At 32.5% G+C, this 20,105-nt stretch overlaps 2 protein-coding genes across 4 annotated transcripts in view; one reads left to right on the top strand and one right to left on the bottom strand.

The window, feature by feature from the left end:
* The window catches only part of milt (trafficking kinesin-binding protein milt), a 204,796-nt gene that overhangs the window by 123,344 nt on the left and 61,347 nt on the right, over nt 1-20,105 (top strand). The gene's annotated exons all lie outside the window — the stretch shown is intronic.
* On the bottom strand, nt 4,476-6,727 carry LOC135950716 (uncharacterized). Of its 3 annotated transcripts, XR_010575950.1 has the most exons (3): nt 5,045-6,727; nt 4,873-4,971; nt 4,752-4,801 (listed from the first exon to the last, which is right to left on the bottom strand). XR_010575950.1 is itself a non-coding variant. In XM_065500250.1 (2 exons), the coding sequence occupies exons 1-2, from the start codon at nt 6,464-6,466 to the stop codon at nt 4,963-4,965; spliced, it is 1,431 nt and encodes a 476-aa protein (XP_065356322.1). In that variant the 5' UTR covers nt 6,467-6,727; the 3' UTR covers nt 4,476-4,962. The 3 variants fall into 3 exon arrangements, 1 of the variants encoding a protein (XP_065356322.1); XR_010575949.1 differs by having other exon boundaries at nt 4,476-4,801; nt 4,873-6,727; XM_065500250.1 differs by having other exon boundaries at nt 4,476-4,971.

The following is a 20,105-nucleotide window of genomic DNA, read 5'->3' as shown; positions in this document are numbered from 1 at the left end:
TCGTGGGTCTTGACAAAGTTATGAAGAAAACTCAAAAAAAGGCCGACAATCCCGATTTTTGGCAAAAACTCGACTTGAGCGACCTCTAAACCTCTTCCGAAAAATCTGAAAAAATTCTCAAAAATACTCTACCCTATAAGCTTTCAAATTATGCTTGAGCCCCAACAAAAATTTTTTTTTGGGACACCCTAATGTACGTTCTCTATTTTCTTCTTACATGTTAATTCTTAGTAACATTAGTATTACTTTCAACTTTGTATTTTAGTCTTAATATAAAACTCTGATAATAAACTTCAACACTTGCGTCGTAATTTTTAATCTAAAATGTTTGAAAATCAAATGAAAAAAATTTTATGTAAAATTTATTACTTGTTATCACTTTTTCTACTCTTGTCGTGAGTAAATTTTCTAACGACAGTTTTTTTCTGTTTTGACAGGCAAATACGCCAAACACGATACCGTTTTAACGGGTAGTTTGTAATAGATTTGTATACAAAGTCGTATTTATTGGTGTTTTCGCCAACCACGATACCATTTTATAAAAACGCTCAATAAACGACACAAAAACGCCAACTATGATAAGGGTGATTAAATTGCAATTTTTCGAAGAAACCGAAAACCGGTTTCTAAAAAATTTCGAAGAATCGATTACCCTAGTACATACATATATAGTAAATATATACTTTAATTAATATGAGATAAGTTCAAGTTTTTTAGTTATATATTTAAGTGAAAATAGCGATGAAATGGAAATTGGTTTTAAAGAATACATGCTTGAGCTTGTCAAGTTTAAAATATCTTTGTTAATATCTATATCAAAACAATTTGAATTGTTATATTTTAAAAAATCTTTAGAATAAAGAATACCTTCTAAAGATTCGTTTACAAGGGAACATCGGAATTTAGTTTTATTCACCCTTATCGTGGTTGGCGTAAACGTCTTATGCCTACGACTGTTTCATACTAGATTAAAGATAAAATGCAAACTGTTTCTTTAATCTAGTACGAAACTGTCTTAGGCGTATGACGTTTACGCCAACCACGATGAGAGTGATTAAGATTGACCTGACTAAAAATACGTTCAACATTCGCAGAAGAATGTGGCAGTATCATTATTTGTTGAATAAAATTTTTGTATAACAATGGGAAAGCAGATTTTTTATCGCCACGCTTTTGTCCACAAACTGTTTTCCAAAACGTTGGTAAATTAATTTCATAATCATCAAAATGTCCTTAAAATTCAAAAAACACAAGATTTTATCACTGAATATATCTTGACATGAATACTGTTTATTTCAGTTAAAAATAGCCGTTAGGTTTTTTTACATTTTTGTTTTGTTTTAATACCTTTATTCTTCATAGTTGGATATTTTTAGGTGTTGTAATCTCTTTATTTTATTTATTATAAGGTTTTAATATTTTGCAATTGTGTGCATTCACGTGTTCGCAAAATTCTTGAATAAGGATACAAATTAAGTTGGCTGCAGTTTGCCGGTCTTTTTTGCATCTTAGTTGCATTAGCACAGTTGCATACATACAGTGTTGTAATCTTTAGTATTGTGCTGTCAGGTCGCAGATTATCACTGTTGCCAGATCATAAATCATTACAATTTCGGCCTACCTGACAACACAATCGACCTCGATTGTTATAATTTATCATCTTCTAAAAATTCATAATTTGTGTACTCAATTTCATCAGTGTTGCCTTCAGAGTTTATAATACCATTGTCTAATTTATCTTTTAGATCCAGCCATTTCCTTAACCTAGTGGAATCTACGATTCCTGTATATGGCACTTGAGTGACTTGGTAATTTTCCACGTCCGAAATCTCGTAACGATCGTTACCCAATTGTTTCCGGATAACGTAAGGCCCCCGGTATTTTGGGATCAGCTTTTTATTTGTCCCAACCGTCACATCTACATTTTCTAAAACCACTAGTTCACCTGTTTTAAAAGATCTTGCCGGTTTGTGATGACGATTGAAATACTCTGAATTGTATGACTGAGATTTACCTATGGCTCTTGAGGCCTCATTCCTTATATCCGTCAAAATTTCCCTGTCGTTAGAATAATTTTCGCGTAAATGTTCTGTCAGTTCATCAATGATTTCCCCCCTTTGTTCAACGCCAAACAGCATCCTACTAGGTGATTGTTTCGTGGTACAATGAGTCGTGTTATTTATGGCAAATTCAACCTGGGTCAATTTACTAACCCAATCCGCATGCTCTATTGGGTTCGTCAGTTTGGCAAGTATGGCCCTGATATCCCTATTTACTCTTTCAACCTGGCCATTAGACTGCGGCGATCATACTGAAATTTTAACGTGTATAATATTTCGTTCCTCCATAAATCTAGCGAATTCATTAGATGTGAAACATGTCCCTCTGTCACTTATTATCCGTCTAGGGCGGTTGTAATACTCGAAATATTTCCGCAGTGCGCAACATGCCTCCCTAGTGCCCGGAGAGTTTACCGCGTACAATTTTGTCTATTAACACTAGTATGTGTTTCCGTTTAGAGTTCACCGATGGCAGAGGGCCAAAGTGGTCAATGTGTAAGGTGTCAAATGGTATGGGCTCCTTTCTGATATTATGTAAATTCCTCTCATTCTTGCCATGTGGCGAGGAATAATAAATACATTTCAAGCAATTCCTGATAAATGCATTAACCTTGTTTCTCATATGTGGAAACCAGTAGTGTGTTTGGATCCGCCCTATAGTCTTCTCTACACCGACATGTCCATACTTCTCATGGATTAGTCGCATGACACTGTCTTCCATTGACGCGGCATAAATAAATTGTCTTTGGCCTTTAACACCTTGTCGAAATACAAGTCCATTCTCCAATACGTAGCCGTCTACATCCCCTGTCTCTAATCTCCTGCGGATATTGATGATACTCTCGTCTCTAGACTGTGCAATTTGTATATTTATGTCAACGTCATCTGACTCAATAGCTCCGATACATGATGCGTGGCTTAAAGCATCCACGTGACTCATTAGCTCACCCCTTCTGTGTCGTATTGTGTAATCGTAATTCTCTAATTCTAGTGCCCAGCGAGCTATTCTTGGGTTTACTATCCTCTTACCTAAGGTCAAAGCAAGTGAGTTGCAGTCGGTAACGATTGTGAATGCAATCCCCTCTAAGTATATACGAAACCTCCGTAATGCATATATTATGGCAAGCGTTTCTAATTCAAAACTGTGGTACCTTGACTCCGCAGGCGACGTGCATTTGGAGTAGTATGCTACTGGATGAAATTTATTGTCAGTCTGTCTTTGGAGGAGGATTGAGCCAAATCCTTTAATACTGGCGTCAGTGTGTAATTCTGTCTCCCGTAATGGGTCGTAAACCGCCAACACTGGGGCTTTTGTTAATTTCTCCTTTAATGACAAGAAAGCCTCTGTGCACTCAGTGGTCCACTTGAATTCTTTATTTTTCAAATTAGTCAAAGGTCTGACTATCCTTGAAAAGTCGCGCACAAATCGGCGGAAAAAGGAAAACAGGCCCAAACACCTCTCTAGTTCACTATAATCGGTGGGCTGAGGATAATTCTCAATTGTTTTAATGTGTTCATCACTAGGTCGTATACCGTCCGCATTCACCCTATAACCTAGATAGTTCAGTTCACTATATGCGAATCTACACTTCCTCAGGTTTAACTTCAATCCGGCGTCCCTTAAAGCACACAATACATCCCCTAAAATATCCAAATGTTCGTTCAGTGTTTCCGTTGCTATACTAATGTAGTCTAGGTAAACTACGATTTTCCCTTCGTCAATAAATTTCCTCAAAATTCTATTAATAAAACGTTGAAATACCGCCCCCGCATTCTTAAGCCCAAATGGCATATAGCAGTATTCAAATTGTCCCAAAGGTGTCACAAATGCTGTGTATTGAATCGAGTCGGAATGCATTGGTACCTGATGGAAGCTATTTTGCAAGTCTAAGATGGTAAAAAAATTGTTATTTCCTAGGTAATCCAAACAATCCTCAATGACCGGAAGAGGATAATTATCCTTTAAAGTTATTCTAATTAATGCCCTATAGTCTATGCACATTCTAAGGTCACCATTTTTCTTCCTAACTAACACTACAGGAGAGGCATACGGGGACTTACTGGGTCGAATTATGCCCTTATCTAACAGTTCCCTCAGCCGCAGTCTCACTTCCTCGCGTTCGCGATACGAAAGCCTCCTAGGGGCACTGTATACCGGAGTATCACTGGTCAGTCTTATCTCCATTGCATAGTCCGCTGGCCTTGAGATATTTTCCGAATCCCTTAAATAATTCGTTTCTATCACTGTCCTGAGTCTATTTGCCGCTGTCGGTTCAATTCCTATGCCAATGTCTATTTCACTATCCGTCATTATCGCACAATCCGGTTGCATCGCTTCTTCGCACCCGTTGTCCCTATGTCTGGTATGGACCCCCCGGGGTGCCCTACTCCGCAACCAATTCTACCTCTGTCACTCAAATGCCCTATCACCTCTTCGGTATCTTTGTTATTAGTTATATGTTTTCTTATACAATCATTATTATATTCCAAATTAAAAGGTAAATATCTAAATAAGTCATAACTAGCCCTACTGGCTGGGGTTCTCTCTAACCCATTAGGTACTCTGAACAAATTAAAAGTCATAAGCGCACTGATAGTTTTTTCGTCTGGCTTTTTATTTTGTAAATTCATTTCTAAAAGCTCTATTTTCTTAAAATTATTTTTTTTTATAATACACAAATTAATATTCAATTTCATTAAAAGGTCGCGTCCTACTAGCAGTGGCACCACAGATTCTTCATCTGGTAAAATAAAAAGTTTATGGGTTACTCTAGTTCTTCTAAATATAATTTCACATTCTATATATCCATACGTGCTTATTCTATGATTTCCGATGCCGCGATATGTCGATAACTTCTTCTTACTTCTAATTACAAAAGGTACCAAAGATTGGCGCACACAGCTAATAGAGCTACCCGTATCAAATAAAAAAAAAACTTCATCACTTCAGTGCGCTTAAACTTATCAATGAAGGCAACACTTACCATCTGATATGTATCTACTCTATCATCTTCCTTGTCCTCAACTAATACGGCAGCGACACTATTCTTCTTAGGGCAGCTTTGGTGATAGTGACCGGTCTCTGCGCAAATAAAACATGAATTCGGGGGCCCTTTCGGCTTTGGACACTGGCTCTGGAAATGTCCATATTTGGAGCAGTTGAAGCATCTGGTTTCTGCGATGGGCTTCTTTGTGGCATCAACCGTTTCACCGGCTTTCGCTTTATTTTCTGCAACTGTTTTTGCCGATTTCACAGCATTCATACGTACTTCCTGACGTCGGTGTTCGTACCTATCCAACCGCTTCACTAGGTCATCTATTGTTTCCGCTCCATAGAGGCAAGCGATAGCATTGGTGGCATCTGGTATACCATCTATTATGAAATCTATCAGCTCCCTCTCGTCAATATCCGTTTGTGTTGCAATTGACTGCATGGTGATGAGGTAGCTTATGCAGGACTCGTTTGCTCTTAACGTGCGCGAACGAAGTTGTCGGTAGACATCCTGCCGGGATACTGTCCGTTTGAACAACTTAACAATTTTAGTTTTCAGGTCCCTATACTTCAAGACACCCAAGTTGTTCGCATATCTTTGGGCTGATCCCTCTAATCGTCGGCGTACACCCACACATTTATCTTTGTCCGTGTACCCACACGAATCGACATAGTCTTCATATTGGACGAACCATTTCTCGACATCATAATGGTCGTCTCCGCTAAATGGTGGTACAGCAGCGTCCAGTTCAGCCATATCCATCCGTTGTGTACTACGGTTAGAACTGGCTTCTAATAAATTAATCTGCCTCTGTAATTGAAGAATTTCCATCTTCATTTTGAGGTTATTTAATTCCTCTTCTAAGGCAGCATTTTCCGACGGTTTAGTCGTCACCCTTTGATCTTCGGCATACTTATTACCGGAAAATTTTTGTGAGAAATCCGAATTTCCCACCCTTATGTTGACCGCAGAGGTAACCATCGGATGTTCTTCGGCATTGTCGCCGGCATCTATACCATCTGTACCTACATCTGTCCCATCTTCTCTGGCGTAGGTATTCACAGCGGCGGTTGTTTCATAAGCTTCGGGCATATTCGGTGGCACAAGGACAGCGGTGGTCGTATTAGCACTAGATTCAGCAGTCTTAATTTGAACTAGGGCGCCGGCAGCAGTTTCCCATCCGACATCACCATCTTCGGCATCAGTTTTATCCTCGGCAGCTGCAACGTTGTCCATATCCACAACACTATAGTCTCTGACAGCAATTTCATCAGATTCAGATTTGTTCTGCTTTGTGTTGTACATGGCATCGTGCAACACTCGTAGCTGGCCTATAGAGGCTGTTTCTGGGAATTCTATCCCAGCGTCGGCAAGTGAGGCCATCATTGTCTGGCGACTTGGACGTAGTTCCATTTCACTATATTATCAGTCGCACCCCACACCTGATTTGTTGTAATCTCTTTATTTTATTTATTATAAGGTTTTAATATTTTGCAATTGTGTGCATTCACGTGTTCGCAAAATTCTTGAATAAGGATACAAATTAAGTTGGCTGCAGTTTGCCGGTCTTTTTTGCATCTTAGTTGCATTAGCACAGTTGCATACATACAGTGTTGTAATCTTTAGTATTGTGCTGTCAGGTCGCAGATTATCACTGTTGCCAGATCATAAATCATTACATAGGTTAGGTTTTTTTACATTTTTGTTTTGCTACCTTTATTCTTCATAGTTGGATATTTTTAGGTTAGGTTTTTTTACATTTTTGTTTTGCTACCTTTATGCTTCATAGTTGGATATTTTTAAAGCATAAAAGTAGTAAAGTAAATGTAAAGAACTCTAATTCTAAATGATTATATACCCATCCTTTTCACTATCTAACAAAATAACATACGTATTTTGCAAATAGTTTTGTTGAAGTATTTAGCGTTGCCAAAATAATCAAAATATATAAAGTAACCAAGTTTTTAGAATTAAGTAACAAAATAAAATCGGCAAATCTGGCAGGCCTGGTGATGAATAATAATTTTGATTCTCAGCTCTCTGAGTAGAACTGCTTGGTTTAGCTTTTTATTCATAACGTTATGCCTGTTAGAGGCAACAAAACAAAGTATACAGAGATGTCAAATTTGACGTTTCGAAAATTCAAAATCAGATGATAGGACAGTTCTCTTAAAAAAGGATAGCAAATATTTTGTACTATAATATTAGTGATGTGTTAAAGCAAAACGCTATACACAACGCAAATATGGTAGACAAAGTAATGTAATCAAAACAAACAAATAAACAAAACGATGTAAAGGGCAGTTTATAAAGAAAAAGACAAATAGAAAACAAGATTATTTTCTGTCTCGTGACGCCTCTGTATACTTTCTGGCAGCAGCATCGTCATCTTTTTCTCGCGTACGTTTAAAGTTGTTGGTTGATAATCACCCTTATCGTGGTTGGCGTAAACGTCATACGCCTAAGACAGTTTCGTACTAGATTAAAGAAACAGTTTGCATTTTATCTTTAATCTAGTACGAAACAGTCGTAGGCGTAAGACGTTTACGCCAACCACGATAAGGGTGAATGTAGTAATTTTTGTTATTGTTAAAGAAAATGTTTGTTTTTTTCGTTTCGAAATCTTTCATTTAGAAATTGCAAAAATTTACATTTGACCTTCACCATTTAAGGGTTAAAGTTGTCCGTTTTTAGTAAAACTTTCAGACTATATTTAAAATTATCCGAACTATAAGATTATGTATAGGTTTTACTTATAATTCATATCAGTAAGGAAATTGGTCTAATTCGCCAAAAAATGTTTTTTCCAGAAAATAGCAAAAAAAAAATTGAAATTTGTTTAACAAAATTTTTAAAAATTTCAAAATGGAGATTCGAAATAGCCGTTAAAAAAATATTTTTTTTGGCAATACCTGCAAATAGGTTAACGGTATAAAGAAAAAAACTCATTAGCTTTTATTTTAATTTTTCTCAAATATGATATTTTTTTTCCTAAATTTCTTGTTCAAGTGGCTTGAGACGCGTTAATGATCTGGGGAATTTGTAGTAACTAACATTTATTAACCAATTTTTGTCATTTATACAGTGTTGCCAATTCATAAATACTTAGAAAAAAAGGCTAAAAAAGTGCTAACATTTTTAATTAAAAAAATACATACATTTGACACAAAAAACAACTTAGAATGTTACATTTGGCTATGCCGAATAGACAAACAAAAATTTATGAATATAACACACGTTCAAATGCAAGAAAATAAGAATATTTATTCCTGTATGTTGATCCTTAACCTTTAAATAACGTAATATAAAAATATTCTAAAAATTATACACGTCGCCGGACAGAATTGGCAAAAACATACATTTTGCCATTAGTTAGTAAACATATCAAAACTAAGGTAGCCAAAATATGTAAACATAAATATTTAATTTAAATTTGGAAAAAAGTGAATTTTCTATATTTGATCAGATAAATATGATCATAGCTAAATTATTATCGATAATGAACTGAATTTTACTTTCTAAATTGGTTGGATTGTAGTCTTTGAAAACGCTATACTACATGGCATGTGTTATAAAATATTTGGTAAAGTACTATATTTACGTCAATACATCTCCCAGATAAAATTAAAAGTATTCTCTTTAACCCTATATATGATTTTATAAACGTCCGGACCCGCGCGTAAAACATTAACATATTAATTAACAATTTTTATTTAAATAACGTCCATTTTCTATATATTAGTTATGGCATTTTTTTAATGTATGGAAGGTCCAACAATTTGTATGTGCTTAAATTGTTTACTGGTTCAACATTTTTAGTTAATTTTTGTCATAATATCCCTGCCAATTTTTTTGAACTGATTTTACTAATTTTCAACAGCAAAAATTTCAGATCATTAGAGTAAATATATAATTTTCATTAGTGTAAATATATATGGCTAAATGAAAATAAAAAAGGCTAAAAAAAAGGCTAAAGGCTAAATTAATATTTTTGTGGCTAAACAAGATTGAAAAGGGCTAAATTTAGCCCAAAAAGGGCTAAATTGGCAACACTGCATTTATATCACATTACAACGACAATTACGTACACATTTCGATTATTTTGCATTCTATTGCAAAAATATTTAATTAGTAGCAAAAATTTTACAAAAACTGAAAATGTTTATTTTCCCGAATTTTAGCGATAATACAGTTTTTGGGTCATTTTGACGCAAAGGAGATACTGTGTTAATCTCCAACAAATTTTTTTAATATAATTTTCATTAATATAAATAAATCGACATATTTCTGGAAAACAATGCAGAAAATTAACGAGTTTCACCTTTTATTTCATATAAGTATGTAGTAAAACTTTGCATATATCTGAACTTTGACCTCGATGCGCGTCACGAAATCGTTTTCCGATTTGGCTCAAATTTTCACCACTTAACTTTTAGGCCTAGTGTCACAATATTATACCCGGCACTCTTTGAAATCTAAAAAATCGGCTATGACCATAGTATACATATGATGAGCCGCAGACCAAAAGGTACTTTTTCGCATTTTTTCAAAAATTGGTTTTTTGGTATTTTTAAAATATTTGGTTTGAAATATTCTAGAAACAATCAAGTTAGCAAAATTTTTTGAGTTTTTTACTAAGTAAATGGGTTCTAAAAAAATGTGTGCTTAACAAATCGTACAGCACTAGTATAAAACGAAAAAAAAAATTATTTAATTTCAATGTGTAATTTGTTTATATATTAGATCAGGATTAAAAAACATTAATTTAAAATATTATCGTTTAAAAAAATGCATAAAAAACATACTTTTTAATTTTGTTTTTAACAAAACGTACTTTTTTTCTTTATTATACCCTTCACCTTCGTGAGAAGGGTATACATAAAATCAGCAAAATCCGTCCATAAATAACGGAGATATGAGCAAAAATCCGAGACAACCTCTGAAAATTTCATCAAAAAATTACAATTTATTGCTTGCTTTGACAAAAAGCAACAAAACGTATGTTTGAATGTGTGTTTATTTCATTGCTTTGTGTATTTTGTTTTTTTTTTTGACAAAAAAACAACAATACGTATATTTGGATGTGTGTTGGTTTCATTGCTTTGCGTATTTTTTTTGGTGTTTTGTTTTGTTTGGCGTTGTTGTTGATTTTTATACAACAAAACGTATGTTTGAATGTGTGTTGGTTGGTCTTATTGCTTTGCGTATTTTGTTTTTGTTTTTTGGTGTTTTGTTTCGTTTGTATACAACGTACCATATAAGGAGTGAGATCGAAAAATTCTTAACACACGTTTTTCATTACATTTTTTAACCCAAGTATTATTTGAATTTTTTTTTGATCAAGTTACCTTTGAAAAACATGTCAGTTATTATGTGTAATGTCAATTATATTAATTTTTTTGTTAATCGGATTAAAATGAGTGACCAGAAAAAAGTGCGTACTGAAATTATTAAATATTTTCAACAAAACCCAACTTGGTCTTACAAAAAGTTGGCCAAGCATACAAAGGTCTGCCGTCAAACTGTTTCCAATGTTATTAAACAGTACCGGGAGAACTTGTCAGTTGATAGAAAACCTGGTTCAGGTAGAAGGAATGGTCCACATGATGTTTCTAAAGCCAAAAAAATAGAACGCATTTTCAAAAGAGCTCCCAACACATCCGGTAGGAAAGCAGCCCGGTTAGCTCAGTGCTCGGACTATTTGGTACGAAAAGTTAAAGCTAATGCAGGTTTAAAAACATACAAGGCTCAAAAAGTTCCTGACAGGAACGCTACTAAAAATTTAGAGGCCAAAAACAGAGCACGGAAATTGAAGTCAAGTTTTATAAAAAAATATTCTTGCTGCATAATGGATGACGAAACGTATGTTCTGGCAGATTTTTCGCAACTTCCAGGTCAAAAATTTTATGTTGCTGATGCTCGAGGGAATGTTGAAGAAAAGTTTAGGACCCAAAAGCAGACAAAATTTCCCAGAAAGTTCTTGGTATGGCAAGCAATATGCAGTTGCGGCAAAAGAAGCCACTCATTTGTTACAACGGGCTCTATAAATACCGAAATTTACATCAAGGAATGTTTACAAAAAAGGCTGCTTCCATTCATAAGACTTCATAATGTGTCCACTTATTTTTGGCCTGACTTGGCATCCTGTCACTATGGCAAACAAGCCCTTGAGTGGTACAAGAACAATAATGTGGTATTTGTACCAAGAGAGGCAAATCCTCCAAACTGCCCGGAGCTAAGGCCAGTGGAGAGATATTGGGCTCTTGTTAAAAGAGAATTGAAGAGTACAAAAAAGGTGTCCAAAAGTGTGGTAGATTTTAAACGGAGATGGACTACATGTTCGAGCAAAGTGACAGAAAGCACTATAAAAACGTTAATGGAAGGGTTTCCGAAAAAGGTTCAAAATTTCATCACTAGTGATTAAAACTATAAAAATAATTTTTTTTGTAAATTGTAATAATAATTTCAATCAAATAAAAAAAAAATTAAAGCTGTAAGTTTAGTGGTTTCTTTTTTATAAACATATATGTATGTTAAGAATTTTTCGATCTCACTCCTTAGTAACAAAACTACAATACAACTTGAGAATAAGCTTATATAAATAGTGGGTTTTAAGCTTTTCTTAACTTCATTTATAATAATATTTATACAATGTGAATTCCCAAGCCGTTTTTAACAATGCTTTGGAAACTCTTATTATACACAACTGTTTGTAAAGTATTGAAAACAAAATATTAAAAAACGCTTATATTTTTCAATAAATTCTCAAGTCTTGTTGTACCGTTTAATTTTTTGAAGTAAAATTGTTGAAAGTGTTTTGCATGTAAATTTCATAGCGAGTGGACATGCAAAATAATTGGGAATAATATAATAAATGTATAAATAATAAATAAAACGATAATAAAAATGCCTAATAAATATAAAAAAGTGTTAGAAGACAAACTAAAGATTTTAATATACAGTGGCGGACATACAGTGGTGGCCACCAATTTAAGACAAATACTTGAATTTTTTTCATCAACTGAATTTTAAGTGCGTTAGAGCCAAAATAAAAGGACCTCTAAGGGTATGCAATTTATTATTAATGTTTTAAGTTTCTCAAAAATGTTTGGAAAAATCGGTAAAACATATATGGACAAATATATGTGGAAATACGTTGACCCACCTCAGCGAACATCCGCTGTTAATAACATGATATGACCGAAACTAATGGAACTAAAAATACGAAATTTGGTCCGAATATTTTATAATAATAAAAATATAATGATATAAATGTGAGAAAATATGTTTATTTAAAAAAAAAATTTTTTGGTCAAGTTGTAGAAAAATCTTATGAGTTCGTGGTGAATATGTATGAATTGATACAGTCGAATAAAACACACTTGTGTGTTAAAACAGTCCTCATGCTTACATATTTGTGGAAATATTTGAAAAAATAATTGACAATTACATGGAAATTAGCAAACAATTTTTGTTTTAATTACCTGGCCACCACTGTAGTCGGTGAATCAACCTTCAATGTTAATACATGTAGTGGCATTTCGGCTGGTTCCAATGAATTCAAAAATTCAGTATGGAAATATCTTATTCATGACCCTATAAGCAAACCAAATTGTTTATTACAGACAGAAAATTAAAATCTGACTTTACACTGTTACCTAAAAGGCTTTTCTGAAGACACCGTGAAAATATCATCAAAATAGGTCCAGCCATTTTTGAGTCCATACGGAACATATATACACACATCCATTTTTATGAAATATAGGGCATTAGCGGTATAATGTAAAAATTAGATTTTTACACGCCCCTCCGCCCACAGACCGAATATCAAAAATCTGACTATACAGTGTTACCCGCTGGGCTATTCTGAAGATTCCCTGAAAATTTCATCAAAATCGGTAGAGCCGTTTTTTATATATATAGATGGCATTAGGTGTATAATGTAAAAATTTGATAATGCCACGCCCCTCCGCCCACAGATCGGTCCAGCCGTTTTTGAGTTCATACATACATACCCACATACAAACATCCATTTTTATATATATAGATTTTCACGAGGGTTCCATTTTGATTTTTCTACAATTGTTACGATAGCCTTTTTCAATATATTCTAAAGTCTTTCTCAAGCTTAAGGCTTGTCATTTGATTTTCGGGTATCATAAATTTTGTGAAGGTTTTTGCGCAAATAAAAATAATGGCGTTCTTTTTTTTGAAAATTTTCACTCCTTGTGGTGGTTCAACGCACCTAAAGACGCGCATTTTTCTGTAGAGCAAAAACGGTTGAATATATTGCAAATCTGATTTCACTAGTCGATTGTGCATCAAAAATTAATACAATTGATGCTTTTTGAATCCTTAAAAACAGTTCCAAAAATCCACAATAAGGGGCTCAAATTTCATAAAAAAAATAAAAAAAAGTATTTTAGATTTTTTAAATATACACGAAAGATCAGCTTGATAAGATTAAGCTTATCAAAATGGTACCAATATTTCCTTTCTATCGCAATCCGTTAAAAAGTTATGTGGCTTTAAAAATGTTTTGTTAAGGCAAGCTAATAAAAAAATGTCTAAACATTTGTTTACCAAATATTATTTTCTTGTTAAATAAATAAATTTGAGGCCACATAACTTTTTAATGGTTAGTGATAGAAAAGAAATATTGGTGCCGTTGTGCTAAGCTTAAAATTGGTTTTCATAGTGCATGTTTAAAAAAACTAAAATTCTTTTTTTATTTTTTTTATGAGATTTGCGCCCACTGTTGAGGGTTTTTGGAACTATTTTTAAGGATTCAAAAAACATCAATTATATTAATTTTTGATTCAGAATCGACTGGTGAAATCAGATTTGCAATATATTCAACCATTTTTGCTCTACAGAAAAATGTGCTCAAAATGCGCGTCTTTATTTAGGTTTGTTGAAAAACCACAAGGAGTGAAAATTTTCAAAAAAAAAGGACGCCATTATTTTTATTTGTGCAAAAACCTTTAGAAAAATGATGATACCCGCAAATCAAATTTTTGAAATTAACTCTAATGTGTATACTACTTATTATAAGATTCGGCATAGCCGAATATAGCACTCTTACTTGTTTTTTAACAAAATGTTCTTTTTCCGCTATTAAAATGGTTTTATATCAAACATCCTTAATAGAGTGTCCAACAAACCGGTTAACCGTCTTACAAAAACCGGGTTGTCAAAAAACCGAAATGTTAAAGAAAACCGAAACCGGTCGAGTTTACAAAGATGAAAAAACCGGTTGGCCGGTTTTCGGTTTTGGATACTCTAAAGGCAGGATCAATAAAAAGTTAAAAATACACCAATAAGTATTGTGTTCTAGTGCGGCAATCAAAGAAGACAATTAGCACAAATATTCATTTTTGTAAATGAAATATTTTTTTTGTGAGCCACTCACTCCCTGACTCACATACATATTTTAACATTTCTTTATTAATTTTTTTATTAAGGCCGACGCAATTTTCTTTTTTTATTTAAAAAATAATTTTTTTACAAATTGATTTTTTTTACATTTATATAAACTAAACAAAATTTAACATCTAGCACAACAGCTGTTTCTCTGATTTCCGTAAACCAGAACCATCGTGTGACTGGAATGCGTCAATTATTGCCACTAAATCTCTTTGCGCCAGTTTACGACAACCAAATTTATGTAAAATGAGGCAATCATGTGACTGCAGAGAATTTGATTGGGACAATTTCTTTATTGGGCCCCAATTCAGCACAATAAAAATTGTATTAAATTGGTGCATTGCGGCAATCGTGTGATCCTACCTTAAGCCTTAACATTTAATGTGGTGACTTATGGCAGTTAGATGTATTTATTAATAAGTAAGAAACTTGTTACCATTTCCAGGCTAATGCAGTTTTTTAAGGGGGCGAAATAAATAAAACACAATTTCCCAAAAATTTTAAATGAGCCAAAAAGTACCTTTTTTTGTTCGGCGGCTCCTCATATGTACGTTACAATTTTTTATATGAAATTATCATCAATTTTATGTTAGTATTGACAACAACCTAAACTAATGTTTAGTATTGACAACAACCTAAACTAATTTTTAGAAAACATTTGCATTACAGTTTTCAACGCCATCTAGAGGCAAATTAAACCAAATATGGGTGTTTAACTCGGCTATCAATTTCCGCAGTTCAAAACGACCCACAGAGGGATTTTTGTGTCAAAAAGTAAATTTTTCAAACACTCAATTTCAAAAATCAAATGATGCAGTTTTGTAGAGAAATGTTTAAAGATGAAATGTACACTTACGGCCATTTTCACAATGTACGATTATTTCATTTTAACCGGAAAATTAACTAACTGTCGGTTTGTTTAACGGGGACCATTTAACCAACGGTTACCGATTCACGTTTCACCATCATTTGATTACTTAACCAAAGCATTCAGTAGAAAGTATGGCAATAATGCATACATTTGTTTACGAAAAATAGTGTAATGAAAGATTGAAATATAAAAAATTGTCTAAAAGACGGCATAAAAAATAATAGTTTGTGTTTTCTTAGTGGTATAATAAAAAAAAACGTATAAAACTCAAAAATATTAAAGTACCTAACTGTAAAATTTACAGAACAAACTGAACAACAATTACTGAAAAACAACAAGCAAAAGTGCACATTTGTTGTTTGGTTTGTAAGTGCAATATCCGGGTGGTATATGGATCACCTCGTGCAAAATTTACTTTTCTTCGCTTTACACTTTTAAAAATTATAAATATTACAAAAATATAAATGTTTTTCCATGTTCTTTTATTATATTTCTTACAATTAAGATGCTAACCGGCGAAATTTGTTCGGTTATATTTAACAGCAACTTTGTTGTTAAATAGTGTCAATTAAGAATTAATCGTACATTGTGAAATTCAAATTAGCCTAACTTGCGGTTAAAGTTCACGTTAACTTTTAATCGTACATTGTGAGAATGACCGTTATAGTTTTAAGATAAATTTTATTTTATTTTTAAACAATTGAAGTAAAGTCCAAGCTAAAGTTAAGCTAAAATTTACTTATATTTTCACGCAATTCTGTGGTTTATATATGTATAATTTTCGTAATAATACAATTTACCTTTAACATATTGTATGGGCAGTGGGCGTCGTGGTCGATTGTGATAAAATTTTATTTCTTTTCTTAGTTTGGTCCATATAATTCTCGGTGCCAAATTTCAGCGCTCCACTCCATTTAATTTTTTGCTAAAAGATGTATGAAGCCATTACTCTGTGCGACCTATTAATAATTTCATAGCAATAGGTACTACCAGTGATGCAAACCTTTATTCAAAATACACATCTTAATTTTCTTTTGTACCAAATATCTAAATATATTATATTACAATGATTTTCAACGCCATCTAGAGGCAAATTAAACCAAATATGGGTGTTTAACTCGGCTATCAGTTTCCGCAGTTCAAAACGACCTATTAACGGCCATTTTCACAATGTACGATTAAAAGTTAACGTGAGCTTTAACCGCAAGTTAAACTATTAACCGCAACTGACACTATTTAACAACAAAGTTGCTGTTAAATATAACCGAACAAATTTCACCGGTTAGCATCTTAATTGTAAGAAATATAATAAAAGAACATGGAAGAAAAACATTTATATTTTTGTAATAATTATAATTTTTAAAAGTGTAAAGCGAAGAAAAGGAAATTTTGTACGGGGTGATCCAGATACCACCCGGATAGTGCACTTACAAACCAAACAACAAATATGCACTTTTCCTTGTTGGTTTTCAGTAATTATACCCTTCACCATGAGTGGCAACATATATATGTATATTAGCATAATAAAAAGAAAACAAAAGTTTAGTTGTGTGTATATACACATCTGCTCAAAATAATAGATACACCAAAATTTATTTTTTAAAAACGAAAAAAAATAATGGTATATTGTAAAATTATAAAAAAAATTCAGTCGATTTTTATTTATAGTTAAAAGGAGAGTAAAAAACAAAAACAAAATATTTCATAATTAATAATAAATATTATAAAGTAAATTAAATTTCTTAAATTTCGAAAAATTTGGTGCTCATAATAATAGATACATTTTTAAAAATTCTTATTAAACAAAAGCTAATAAATTTTATCTTAAAAAAAAATTAGTTTATTATTAAAGTAAAGCTAGTATCCAGTATATCCACCTTTGTTTTGTAAAACTTTCTCCACTCTTCTGGGCATACTGGATATCAAGTTCTGACACTTCTCCAATGGAATCTCGTACCATATTTTTTGCGTTTTCTCCCATAAATCGTCTTTATTTTTGAAAACTTCCTTCGAAAGCCTTATCTTTAATTCACTCCACAAGTTTTCTATTGGGTTTAAATCAGGGGATTGGCTGGGCCAGCTTAAAACAGGTACGTTATTCTCCAAGAACCAGTTTTTAACTAATCTTGAACTATGTTTTGGGTCGTTGTCCTGCTGGAATGTCCATATTAATGGCATATTTTCCGATGCATATGGAAGCATTACGTTTTCCAATATGTCTCTATACCCACTAGCATTCATGGTATCTTCTATTCGGAATATCGGACCAACACCATTCCATGAAAAGCAACCCCAAACCATTATGTTTCCCCCGCCATGTTTTACCGTCTTTTTTGTAAATTTAACGTGGAATTCTTTTCCTTTTGGTCGGCGTACATTTCTTTGGCAGTCGTTTCCAAACAAATTTATTTTTGTTTCGTCGCTCCATAAAATATTTCTCCATTTTTTTTCGCCTTCACACCCGGACCATTGTAAGTGCTCTTTAGCAAATTCTAATCTTGTCTTGATATTTTTTTGGCGCATTAGTGGCACTTTTCTGGCAATTCTTCCCGGCAATTTAGCTTGTAAAAGACGACGACGAACTGTTTGTGGACTGATTTCGTTACATAGCTCCGCAGAAATAGCTTTCGATGATATGAAAGGGTCTTTTTTAACCATAAGGACGATCCGCCTATCTGTTTCTGGACTGGTTTTCTTTGGTCTACCGCGAGTTTCTCTTTTTTGTTTTTTAGATAAAGCATTTTGGACAAAATGTAAAGATCTTCCTATGCTCTTTGCTATTTCCCGTAATGATTTTCCTTGATTTCTCATCGTTTGAACAATTTTTTTCTCATCTTCGGTACAATGATGATTTCGTCCCATTTTCTTCAAAAGAGTCCTATTTTTTATAAAATTGTTGCTAAAATTTAAATTATACTTACTGTTTCACGTAAATAGGAACAAAAAATTGCACAAAAAAAAAATTGTATATAAACAAATTACAAATTACTGATGTGTATCTATTTTTATGAGCAAATAATTTTTTGTAATTCAAATAAATTCGTTTTTAAAAATCAACATGAAAGCAAATAGTTGCCAGATTTTTGACTGACATGACATTGCCAGATAGAAATTTTAATAATATGATGTATTCTTAACGCTTGCGAGGAAATTTTCAATGTTCAATGTTACCTTTTAAATTTTTTCCAATTAGGTGTATCTATTATTTTGAGCAGATGTGTATGTATGTAGATATGTGTAATACACATTGAGTATATTCTATTTTGTTTCTTTGTAAATCAAAATAGCATAGAAAATGATTTTTTTTTTTCATTAAACTGGTCTACGTAACCATATGTTTCTTTTGAGTATAATAGTTCTGGTGGATGTTTCTTTTAGCTTTTTTGAGGATAAATAAAATATTGTATTCCGAAAATTCTAAACAAGAATGTTTATTTATAATATTTAGCTATGTTCAACATTTGCTATTGGTTTAGATTTTATTAAAAATACTCTAATAAAAACTACAAATGTCGTTTGCATATAGACATCTGTATAAAAGTGCATTTATATAAATTCAAATATTAAACATTACATTAATAATTTATTTTCTAAAAATTATAAAATTGTTTTCTTGATGTAGCCAGTAACGCAAATAAAATAATTAATATGAAAAATGTTAAGCAAAACCACAGCAAAAGTGTAATATTTGAAAATTGATGCCAATATTTGAAAAGATATGTCAGGTATTTCATGTAGAGGTTAGACAAAATGAAGTACATTTTAAAAAATTAAAAGATTTACATTCAATAAAAATAATTGTGTAAAATAAAAAAATATCAAAAAAAGGCATAAAACTGGATTTTTTTTAATATTTAAAAAAAATAATTAAAAATTATTTCTGTCGATTTTCCAGAATATTTTGCTATTAAGAATTTATTTTCATAATATTCTAAATAGTAAAAAAAAAAAATTTATTAAAAAAAAATAAATGCAACAAAATTTTTTTGGTTACTTTTTTAACATTTTCGTTATTTTTTTAATCAAGCTTGGTTACAAATATTTTGAGGTTTTGGCAACACTGATCATACGTAAACAGCACAAACACCCAACAACAACATTCTACAATTGTAGAATCTACAATGTGGAATGAAATAAGAATTACAAATCAAACACACGAGTGCATAATTTGTGCGTTTGGTTTATTTTTGTTGTTATTTTTATTCAACATATAATTAAGGTATACTTTTGTGAAGGGTATATAAGATTCGGCTCAGCCGAATATAGCTCTGTTATTTGTTGTTGTTCAGTTTGTTTCTTGCTATACATATGCGCAATACCTATGTATACTGTAAATTTTACAGTTAGGTTCCTTAATATTTTTGAGTTTTATACGTTTTTTTTATTATACAACTAATAAAACACAAATTATTATTTTTTATGCCGTCTTTTTATACAATTTTTTATATTTCAATATTTCATTACACTATTTTTCGTAAACAAATGTATGCATTATTGCCATACTATCTACTGAATTCTTTGGTTAAGTTTTCAAATGATGGTGAAACGTAAATCGGTTACCGTTGGTTAAATGGTCCCCGTTAAACAAACCGACAGTTAGTTAATTTTCCGGTTAAAATGAAATAATCGTACATTGTGAAAATGGCCGTAATAATTTCTTAGCAATAGGTACTACCAGTGATACAAACCTTTCTTCTTCAAAATACACAGCTTAATTTTATTTTGTGTCAAATATCTAAATATATTATTTTACAA

Source organism: Calliphora vicina, chromosome 2 (assembly GCF_958450345.1).
Source record: "Calliphora vicina chromosome 2, idCalVici1.1, whole genome shotgun sequence".
Lineage (NCBI taxonomy): Eukaryota > Metazoa > Arthropoda > Insecta > Diptera > Calliphoridae > Calliphora > Calliphora vicina.
The sequence above is the reverse complement of the archived record's forward strand: the minus strand, read 5'-3'. Positions and strand labels throughout refer to the sequence as shown.